The sequence below is a fragment of the Podarcis vaucheri genome, assembly GCF_965113315.1.
Source record: "Podarcis vaucheri genome assembly, chromosome: 9".
In the NCBI taxonomy this organism is placed as follows: Eukaryota; Metazoa; Chordata; class Lepidosauria; order Squamata; family Lacertidae; genus Podarcis; species Podarcis vaucheri.
Window position 1 is genome coordinate 12,786,549 of NC_138767.1, and position 11,310 is coordinate 12,797,858.

Here is an 11,310-nt window from a genome sequence, read left to right on the forward strand (position 1 = left end):
GTAATCTCACTGTATTCAAGTTGTACAAGTGACAAGAAAGCATTTCAATTTCAATTTATTGTTTGTTGTGCCGGTAGTTGTATTTTACAATATTTATATACTGCTTTCTAAGCAGACCTCACAAAGTGGTTTATCTAACATTATTACAACAACAGCAACAAAAGTTACAATACAATGGGTAGGGTGACTTGTTTGTTTAGTGCTTGCTGCTGCTTCTCCACTCAGAGCAAGTACAGTGGTACCTCGGGTTACATACGCTTCAGGTTACATACGCTTCAGGTTACAGACTCTGCTACCCCAGAAATAGTGCTTCAGGTTAAGAACTTTGCTTCAGGATGAGAACAGAAATTGTGCTCCGGCGATGCAGCACCAGTGGGAGGCCCCATTAGCTAAAATGGTGCTTCAGGTTAAGAACAATTTCAGGTTAAGTACAGACCTCCGGAACAAATTAAGTACTTAACCTGAGGTACCACTGCAGATGGGCCTGTCGGCAGCGGCGTAGCGTGAGTTGTCAGCACCCGGGGCAAGGCAAGTAATTTGCGCCCCCCCCCAACCCCTAACCTGCCGATCTGAGGCCAGTTGCCGCTGGCGCTGCCGCCCAAACGACGCCGCTTGCCCGGAGGAGGAGGGGGCAGAGAGGCGAGGAAAATGCAACATGGCAGGGCAGCTGCAGCAGCAGCGGCGGAGGCGGGGCTGTGAGGAGGGGCTGCCTGGCGCGTCCTCCGCAGCCCTGAGGCGCGGGGACCGCGGCGAGCGCTGAGAGCCGCTGCCTGCCGGACGCCTTCAGCCTGGGCGCACGCACAGCTCGTCGGTTCCACGAGACATGCGGCTCTGCTACAGCCTGCGCCCGAGGCTCTTTGGCGACTCCAGAGGCAGCGAGCGCGCCCCCCCCAGATGTTGCGCCCGGTGCGGCCGGCCCCCCTTGCACCCCCCACGCTACGCCACTGCCTGTCAGATAGGCCGCTAGGGGAGCTGGATGGTGAGAGTCCCTCATGCTCAGTTATTTGAACTGCTTGATCCATGCGCTTCTGGGCTCATGCAGATCAGCTGCACTACCATAGCATATCTTCAAGGGACACTGCTGCTGATCAAGTTAGGGAGAAGAAGGTACATCTCAGGTGAATGCAGGAGACTGTCCTCCAATAAAGGATCTCTACTAAATACAGAAATCTGAATGAATTAGGCCTCTAAGGACCAAAGAAGACATGCTGCTGGTCACACAGTTGCGCTTTCTTTGGCAAACAGACCAAGGGACGCCCACGGGACAACAAAGCAGGGAGCTTAACCCTTTGCCTCCCATCTTGGCTCCCGATCAAAATGTGGCACACTCCTTTCCAACGATTCACAATGGGAGAAACTGTCCAACTATACAAAGGGAGTTTTCCTCAGATTAGCCAGGGTGGGGTAGGGTGTTGATGATCCAGCTTCACTGGATCTCCATCAGCTCCAGTGTTACAAGAGAGGGAGAAAAGCTTTTCTCCGTCCGTTTTCTCCAAGCTATCCCTAACATATGCCATATCACCTCTCACTTGCCCTTTCTGTAAACTAAAATATCCCAAGTGTTGTAGCCTTTCCTCAAAGAAGAGTCACTCTATCCCCTTGGTCATTTTGGTTGCCTTTTCCACACTTGTCCCAACTCTACAAGATCCTTTCTGAGGTGAAGCAACCAGAAGGGGACACAGTACAGTCATACCTTGGTTTTCGAACAGAATGTGTTCTGGAAGTCCATTCAACTTCCGAAATGTTCGGAAACCGAGGCGTGGCTTCCGATTACGCAGGCGCACCAGAAACAATAGCAGAAGCTGCACTGGACGTTTGGCTTCCAAAAAAAGTTTGAAAACTGGAACACTAACTTCCAGGTTTCAATTGTTCGGGAGCCAAAACGTACGAGTACCAAGGCATTTGACAACCAAGGTACAACTGTATTCCAAATGCGGTCACACCATAAGACATTATGTTATCAGCTGATTTATTTTCCTAATGATCCCTAGCATGGAATTTGCCTTTCCACAGCCACTGTACACTTGATTGACATCTTCACTGAGGTATCTGCTACAGCCCCATGGTCTCGTTCCTGGTCAGTCACCACTTCCTTGTTATGACTGGAATACAAACGTAGTATATGTGATGGTAGCTGACGTCACCCATTACAACATTTCCTCTTTGGGACACTTCCTCAATTTCATTCTTCATCTCAAGATCTCCTTCAGCAGGGAGCATGATAGCACGTCTCCAGAACTAAATATGACCATGCACAATGATTCTCTGAAGGAGTCTGCCCCTTTGGGGCAGTGTTAGAAACTCAGATATATCAGCTAGGCACCAAATGGCTCATTAAACCAAGGTTGCAGTCTCCAAAATGGAACGTCTAGTTGCCATTTGGGGGCAAGACAGCTCTAAAGTCTTATTTTTCAAATGATGGACTGACTGTGAATGATTCTCAGTTAAACATCTGGCTAGTTCAGATGACAACCTTGAGCTAGGTTAAGAGCTTTGAGAACTTAAAGGAGAAAAGTCCCCTGATTCAGGGACAGTCCACATATATACAGTGGTACCTCTGGTTACGTACTTAATTCGTTCCGGAGGTCCGTTCTTAACCTGAAACTGTTCTTAACCTGAAGCACCACTTTAGCTAACGGGGCTTCCCGCTGCCGCTGTGGCGCCAGAGCACGATTTCTGTTCTCATCCTGAAGCAAAGTTATTAACCCAAGGTAATATTTCTGGGTTAGCGGAGTCTGTAACCTGAAGCGAACCCTTCCACCATTCGGCTTCCATTCATAGACCAAGGTAACGTTCGCAAACCGGAACACTACTTCTGGTTTTGCAGAATTCGTATACCGAATAGTTCGTTAACAGGACTGTTCTTAAACCGATGTACCACTGTTTTAGAATTCTACGTGATGGGGTATTAGTTTATGAAAACAGTCCAAATTCAATGATCCCCAGGCATGCATCTCCCGATGGTGGAGATGTCAGGCACCATCCTAGTCCCAAGGCATCTTCACTTGGTCACAAGTGGTCGAAAGCCAGGGGCAAAATGCACCTGGCACCTGGCTAATTTTGAACACTGCTTTGGGGCATTCTAGCTTGCTGGACTTAATGCCCTCAGAGCAGCAACACCTCCAGTATATCCTTCCCTGTCCTTCCTATAAAAGTTTATAGCTAGATACAGCTGTATCCCACTGACACTTTCCACCCCAAAGTTTCCATTATGCTCACTATATCAATTCCACCCTCTAAGGCCAAGGACTCCAGTTCATCCACTGTGGTTCAGAGACTGCGCTCTCCTTATAAGACTCCAACCCTGAAGTTGCAACCTCAAGAGGTAGCATGTGGCATGAAACACTATTCATCAGCTTCTGCTGATGTGCCAGCTGCACCCCACCTTAGACACAGATAACCTTGTCATGTTTATCCATGCACCGATGGCATCCAAGCTAGACTTCTGCAATGCATTGGGTGAAGCTATCTCTGAAGAATGTTGAGGAACTCCATTCAGCAGCCAGATGGTTAGTTTGGTTTAGCCAGAGTGGATTTTTTTGACCGTGTTAAAAAGAAAAAAGAAAAATCTGTACTGGCTTCTTCTTAGCATTCCAAATGCAATTCAAATGCAGGTTCCAACATAAAAAAAAGCTCTGGAGAGCTTAGTATCATGGTTTCCAAACACTCATCTTCTCCGATATGACCATGCCCATTCCTGAAGTCAGGGTTGGGGAATCCCTGATGATGTTGGTCTACACCTCCCATCATCCCAGATCACTGGTCCTGATGGGAGATCAACATCTGGAGAGTCATACGTTCCCTGTTCCATTCTTAAGACGTCCATGTTCAGAGGTTAGAAAGGTGGCAAATTGGAACAGGGCCTTTTCTGTAATGGTGATTCTACTGCAAACTACCCTCCCTAGAAATATTCACTTGCTACCTCCTACTCCGCTATCTTTTAGGTGAATTCAGTGGGGGTGGGGTGTTTTTTAAGTCTATCTTTTTCTGCGCTGTGTATATGTGCGTGTGTGCTTCAAAAAAAAAGTATGGCTATCAAAGTTTTAACTAACATATATTGAATATCTTATTGTGTTATCAGCGCTTTTTTAAAAATCACCATTATAAGTCGTGTTTATTCGCCTGTTGCTTATTCCTCCTGAGGAAAAGCACTAGGAAGGAACAAGGGTAACTTTTCTAGGTTTCATGAAGTCTCAATGGGGCTTCACCCTGGAACCCCATTTTTATATATTCATGTTACCCCACTTAGAGCAATGCAGTTAGTAAACATGACTAACTTAGGTTCGCTAATTTCAATGAGTCTAGTTACAGGTAGGTAGCCCTGTTGGTCTGCTGTAGTTGAAACAAAACAAAACAAAACAAAATCCTTCCTGTAGCACCTTAGAGACCAACTAAGTTTGTTATTGGTATGAGCTTTCATGCGCATTCAGGGTATCTGAAGAAGTGTGCATGCACACGAAAGCTCATACCAATAACAAACTTAGTTGGTCTCTAAGGAGCTACTGGAAAGAATTTTTTTGTTTGTTTCAATGAGTCTACTATGAGTAGGCCTTAGCTGATGACAACCCCAGGTTTTTAACAACCCTCCCCACCCCCCAAAAAAGAGATCCTTTGAGCATACACAAAGGGCATTTCCTTCATTCCTGAGCAGTGTAAAGCCCAGCTGTAGACTTTGGGGTGCCAGTGGGATCCCAAACCGGCTTGAGCCCCAGAACCTCTCTGATGCGACGGTGGTGGGCTTTTCTTTTCAACGTGCCGTTGGCGACACTGCCAAGGGCGGCTCTCCCAGCGGACAAAGTTAAGGGAGGTTTCGCGATGCGGTTGGGGGAGTTTGGTGGGCGTCAGCAGGCGGCAGGGGGGGCAGTGGCGTAGCGTGGGTTGTCAGCACCCGGGGCAAGGCAAGTAATTTGTGCCCCCTAACCCGTGGATTTGCGCCCCCTAACCCTAACCCCCAGATGTTGCGCCCGGTGCGGCCGGCCCCCCCTGCACCCCCACGCTAACGCCACTGGGGGGGATCCCTCTCCTCCTCCTCCCCCTCATCCCTTCCTCCCAATCAGGTAAGCTCCTGCCCCTTTACTCACTTGTCCAGGACGAAGTACAGGTCGTAGGCTCCTTTGCACGAAGGCTCCTCCTGGCCGTGAGCCGCCAGCAGCAACAGCAACAACGGCACTAGCAGCGCAAGCCAAGCCGGCGCCGCCTGGCCCAACGGATCCGAGGACCAGCTCCTGCAGCAGCCCGGCCCGGCCTCGCTCAGCCTCCTCCGGCCCCCCATGCCTCCTTCTTCTCCCTCTTTGCAAACTGCCGAAGTTTCCTGGCTTGCAGAAGCGGAGAGAGAGTGCGCCCTGGAGGAGAGAGGGCTGGACGGGGCGGAGAGCCGAGAGCCGAGAGCGCGCCGAGGACAAAGGGGAGTTGCAGCAAACTCTGCACAAATCCCGAGAGGAGGAGAAATCTCCCACCCTGAAGTCCCGCTGGACAAACAATAGAGGCTGCAAAGAGAGAGAGAGAGGCGGCTGGAGGAAGCGCAAAAGGAGCCCCCGTGCGCTCTGTGCCGGGCAGGCGCGCCTCCCCTCCGCTTGTTGCTTCCTTCCCCGCTACAAAGATTGCCACGCCGAACTACCAATGGCGACCCGAAAGCGGCCGAGAGAGGAGATCCGCGGAGAGAAAACTTTGCGCGCGCGCGCCTGGACGTCTTTCCTTTCTGGGTTCTGTCGTCCCTCTCTCCCTTCTGCTGCTGCTTCTCTTTTCTCTCTCTCTCTCTCTCTGTGTTTTTGCAATCCCTTTCCTTGACCTTTTATGGCGCGATGCAGATGTTGTTGTGACTAATTTTCTGTGATTGATGATTGCCAGAGGAGGAGAAGGGGAAGAAGAGGTTCTCCCCACCCCGAAGCCAGCGTCTTTTCCGGGGTCTTTTCCTCAGCCCCCTTTCAAGAGGCCGAGAGTAGGTTTGGCCAGCGTGGCCAGATCCTGCCTGCGCCTCGTCTTGCTTCGGGAAAGGACGTTTTTTTCAGAACCAAGCAGAGCGTGTGGTTTCACCGCGCGCGTTCAGATTTCCCAAAAGCAGACGCGCTTTTGTTTTTTTACAGGGGTGGCGAAAAAACATCGGTTACTCCAGCCCGACTATATCCGTTTCTGCAAAAGGCCTCAAGGCTCCAATCGCACCTCTTCAGCGTTGCCATTGTGGTTGCCCGTGGGCACAGTGGCGACCTTGGGGTCTTGCCCTGGTGCCCACAAGGACTCTGAGCCCCACTCACTTCCCCTGACCCTGGGACATGAGGAGCTGAGAGGAGTGTGCCTCCTTTTTTTGCCCCTGGAAAGTATACAAAAGTTGAGCAGGAAGTTTGAAGAGTAACACTCTTCCCCCACACACCCTTAGTTCTTCACCTCTGTGCTTTTCAAGATTCAGAGTACAGTGGTACCTCGGGTTAAGCGCTTAATTCGTTCCAGAGGTCTGTTCTAAACCTGAAACTGTTCTTAACCTGAAGCACCACTTTAGCTAATGGGGCCTCCCGCTGCCACCGTGCCGCCGGAGCACGATTTCTGTTCTCATCCTGAAGCAAAGTTCTTAACCCAAGGTACTATTTCTGGGTTAGCGGAGTGTGTAACCTGAAGCGTATGTAACCTGAAGCGTATGTAACCCGAAGCACCACTGTAATTCTGCTGAACCTGGCATTTGCCCAGATCCCATGGGAAAGAGAAGTATGCAAACTTGCTTCCTTTTGGAACATGATTTAGAATGGAGAACAAAAACATTTAGAAATATGGTCCAGACTTATGAACTAAAACAAGACTGAAATAAATAGTTATTTGAGGCCTGTTAGCAAACAAAGAGCCAAACATTTTTGTTGAATGAAAATTGTATACCACCCTTCAATCAAACATCTCAGGGTGGGTTGGCAACATGAAAATACAAAATAAAAAATACATAATGATAACAAAACAAAGCCACACCACCCTCAAACACATTTAAAAGAACATAGAATGTGCATCAGCCAAAGGTCTGGGAAAAGAGGAACATTTTGGCCTGGAGCCTAAATGGGTATAATGAAAGTGTCAGGTGAGCCTCCCTGGGGAGAGCATTCCACAAAAATAGGGAGCCACTGCAGAAAAGGCCCATTCCTGTGTTGCCACCAGACCTCTAGTGGAAGTGGCACATGAAGAAGGGCCTCAGATGATGATTGCAGGATGTTTATTTGGGGAGAAGCAGCTTCTGAGGTATTGCTTCAAGAGCACAACCTAGTTCTGCAGAGATGTGGTCACCAGCCCATCCATTAGCCAAGCTGAGACCACTGTCTCAGATGGCAGATCCGGAGGGAGAGCAGATCAGAGTCCTGCCTTCACACAACTACAGTGCTACCTCAGGTTAAGTACTTAATTCGTTCCGGAGGTCCGTTCTTAACCTGAAACTGTTCTTAACCTGAAGCACCACTTTAGCTAATGGGGCCTCCTGCTGCCGCCACACCGCCGGAACACAATTTCTGTTCTCATCCTGAAGCAAAGTTCTTAACCCCCAGTAATATTTCTGGGTTAGCGGAGTCTGTAACCTGAAGCGTATGTAACCCGAGGTACCACTGTACACCATGCCATCACCTGGCTGGCTGACCAACTGGCTAGCCGTGTTGCCACAGCCAGTCGACCAGCCACAAGACCGGCAGTTGTTGCCTAAGACTCTAGGCAACAGAAAGGCCACCCCAGCCCTTTCTCAGAGCTTGGCCTTGCTGCTGTGAAACTTGAAACAGTAGTTGCTACTGTACTCTGGTGACAGCAACAGGCCCAGTCTAGCACCACCTCACCCATAATGCCTTACTCCAAGGAAGGGCCCCATGTTCCTAAGAGACAGAATGGGAGAGATGGCTCCAGAGGGATATGAGGGAATGTATACTTGAACCCTTGTAAGCTCTGCGCAAATGTTAAGCGCTGTTGTTATTGATACGTCCCTAGCTCATTCGGTCCCAAAGGATGCCGCTCATTTAAAACATCTGTGCAAAGTCAAATCTAAACACAGATGCTATTTAATTTAGCAGACGAGACAGACACAGCACCATGGCTGGGCTGGGCACTTTTCACACTATCCAAAGCTGATACTTGGGTGGGTAGGAAGGCCACACAGCTATGGGTGGGCAAGTGGTGGAGATCTTCATGGAAAGCAACCATATATACCCATGAGATACCAGACAGTGGGGATCAGTAGAGGCCTGCATTTATTTCAATGCAGGTTTTGTGTTTCTTGTGAAACCTTTGTATCAAAAGCGTGATTGTAAACAATAGCGATCATATATAAAAATGCTCAGGGTCTCATATGTGGTTCTCCCTCCAAGCTTTTGATGCTCAAAACAGCCCTGCGGGGCACATTAGACAGAGGTGAGAGTGTCAGCCTAAGATCACCCAGGCAGTTTTGTGGCAGACTGGGGATTGAACCTATGTCTTGCTGGGCCTAGTCCAATTCTCTAAGTACAATTGATTGTTGAACTGAGTTGTAAGCAAAGGCTTGCTTCTCTCTTTTTTTCCTGGCTCTAAAGTTAGAAGCCAGAACTTTGACTTGGGCCCAGAAGCTAATTTCTAGCCAGTATAGACCCCTCAACACATATATTGAGGCAGGGAGTGGGGGGGAACCAGTGGTAAGCCATAGCCTAGTACTGTCAACAAACTGTCAATTCAACTCCAGCTCATTTCCAAGCAAAAAATGTCAGAGGCGCTGTAATTAGAAGTGCCTAGGATAGAAAGTCCTGAGAACTTGCCAAGCAAATGCTCTGCCGTTGCATTACAGTCCCTCTTTTAATATTTGCCATCATATTTTGTCCCCATCACACTGCTGCTGTAAAAAGCTAAGAGTGTGTAAAAGCACACAAGCATTTCCTACACCAACCCCTGTGGTTGCTTGTGGTGCTCATCACACACACACATACATCCTTGTGCAATTTCAGACCCCTTATTCTGGGGATTTTTCCAGACTCCATTTATGGCAACATTTTTTTACTTATTGCACTGTACAGTGGACGCTTGGGTTTCAAACGTGATCTGTGCGAGATGCAAGTTCGCAACCTGCAGCGGTGCATCTGCGCACGCGTGGGTTGCGATTTGGCGCTTCTGCACATGCGCTACCACCGAAACCCAGAAGTAACCCGTTCCAGTACTTCCGGGTTTCGGTGGTCCATAACCCGAAAAAAACGCAACCTCAAGCGTCTGTAACCTGAGGTATGACTGTACTTCCTCTGGTAGTGTCATGTAAACCTGCCATGTAGTATTGATGGGAATGGCTTTGATGTAGCAGAAATTGTTTGACGCCCCACCATCCTGGGGGCCCAATTCCAACTCAACAATCCCATGAGCCACACCTACACCACTTTTGACCTCTGACCTCAAGCATGTGGGTGTGGCATTTGAAGGAAATGCTGTCTGGGACCTTGGAGAACTTTTAGTTAACAAGTGGCCAATAAGTCCAAATAATAACAATTACCCACCATCTTATTTTACTCATGAGATTGACAGGTTTTTGGTTGCTTTTTTAAGTGCTATTTTCAAGAGTGCGCAACATAGACCTCTGCATCTGTGCATAATGTCAAAGTCCTTTTCCTCTTTATCTTTTTTTTTGGGGGGGGATCTCAGTAGGGCTTTCTCAGCAGTGGCACCCTCCCTGTAGAACGCCCTCCCATCAGATGTCAAGGAGATAAAGAACTACACAACTTTTAGAAGACATCTGAAGGCAGCCCTGTATCAGGAAGTTTTTAATGTTTGGCGTTTTACTGTTTTTATATGTGTTATAAGCCACCCAGGGTATAAATAATATAAGTATTATTATTATTATTATTATTACTACTACTGCAGTGGTACCTTGGTTCTCAAACGCCTTGGTTCTCAAACAATGTGGAACCCAAACACTGCAAACCCAAAAGTAAGTGTTCCGGTTTGTGAACTTTTTTGGAAGCTGAACATGCTCCGTTTTGAGTGTTAAGCTTCCATTTTGAGTGCCACACTTCCATTTTGCTATTTATTTTGTGTTTTTCTTTTTTGTGTGTGTGTGAGACAGACTGTGTGGAACCCAGTTCAGCTACTGATTGATTGTGTGACTGCAGTACATTGTTTATTGCTTTCATTTTATGGATCAGTGGTCTCGTTCGGTAGTAAAAAATATGTTAAATTGCTGTTTGGGGGGGTTGTTATTAAAAGTCTGGAATGGATTAATCCATTTTGCATTACTTTCTATGGGAAAGCGCACCTTGGTTTTAGAACGCTTTGGTTTTGGAACGGACTTCCGGAGCGGATTAAGGTACCACTGTAATATTATTACAGATACATATCCTTCTAACTTGGAGAAGGTGAGTTTTTTGTCCTTGCTTTCATCCTCCATTTTGGGGGATGTGACATACATCACCCGCTGCATGTTAGAAACAGAAAGTGTTGCCATTCTAGTAGCTGCCGATTCATTGTTATCCAAACCACTATTTTGATGAAGAGGAAAAAGGGGTGACCGTGCACCACTGAGGCATAATTCCTCAATTATACAGCCTCCCACCACCACTGTATCCCTCGTAAGTAGAGGAAGATGACAGCCTTCTTTAATCCTTTTTCCAGGAGTAAGATTGCAGCCAAGGTCCACTGTTGAGCGCTTCAGTTCCACTCCCCAACATCTGTTGTTAGTCTTATTATCACATTTGTTTTAGCCATTCAGCGCCCACTAAGAGAACAGCCCTCGGTTAAAATTCCCTGCGCATATGTAGGCAAGCAACAAGTCATGTCAAGAAATACAGCTGTTCTGGAATGGAAGAAAAATGTGGCATTGCTTCATGTTAGATGGCTCTTGGTGACTTGAGCGTGCAGCAGATGTTCTGTGATGCAAAAAATCAGCTGAATGTGATAGTTTATTGCACCTTTCCCTCCACCACCTGTCAAATTTCAGCACGATTGGATTCAGCTATTGCTTTGGTACCCCAGTCTGAATTTAAAAAAAACTTGATAATGAGACATCCTGATTGTGATGGGACTTTCTTCTGTGTAAGCAAGCTCAAGAACTTCATCTGAGGCTGCAGTATGCCTAAGGTAAAGGTAAAGGGCCCCCTGACTGTTAGGTCCAGTCATGACCAACTCTGGGGTTGCGGCGCTCATCTCGCTTTATTGGCCGAAGGAGCCAGTGTACAGCTTCCAGGTCATGTGGCCAGCATAACTAAGCCGCTTCTGGTGAACCAGAGCAGTGCACGGAAATGCCGTTTACCTTCCCGCCGGAGTGGTACCTATTTATCTACTTGCACTTTGACATGCTTTCAAAGTGCTAGGTTGGCAGGAGCAGGGACCGAGCAACGGGAGCTCACCCCGTCG

General features: G+C 47.9%; 1 protein-coding gene across 1 annotated transcript in view; it reads right to left on the reverse strand.

Moving 5' to 3' along the window:
- The window catches only part of ANTXR2 (ANTXR cell adhesion molecule 2), a 153,764-nt gene extending 148,206 nt beyond the window's left edge, over positions 1-5,558 (reverse strand). The window contains exon 1 of the mRNA XM_082236513.1: positions 5,082-5,558. Within this exon, the coding sequence (XP_082092639.1) occupies positions 5,082-5,272 (191 nt within the window). The 5' untranslated portion in view covers positions 5,273-5,558. The remainder of the gene's footprint in view (positions 1-5,081) is intronic.
- Between the last annotated feature and the right edge of the window lie 5,752 nt (positions 5,559-11,310).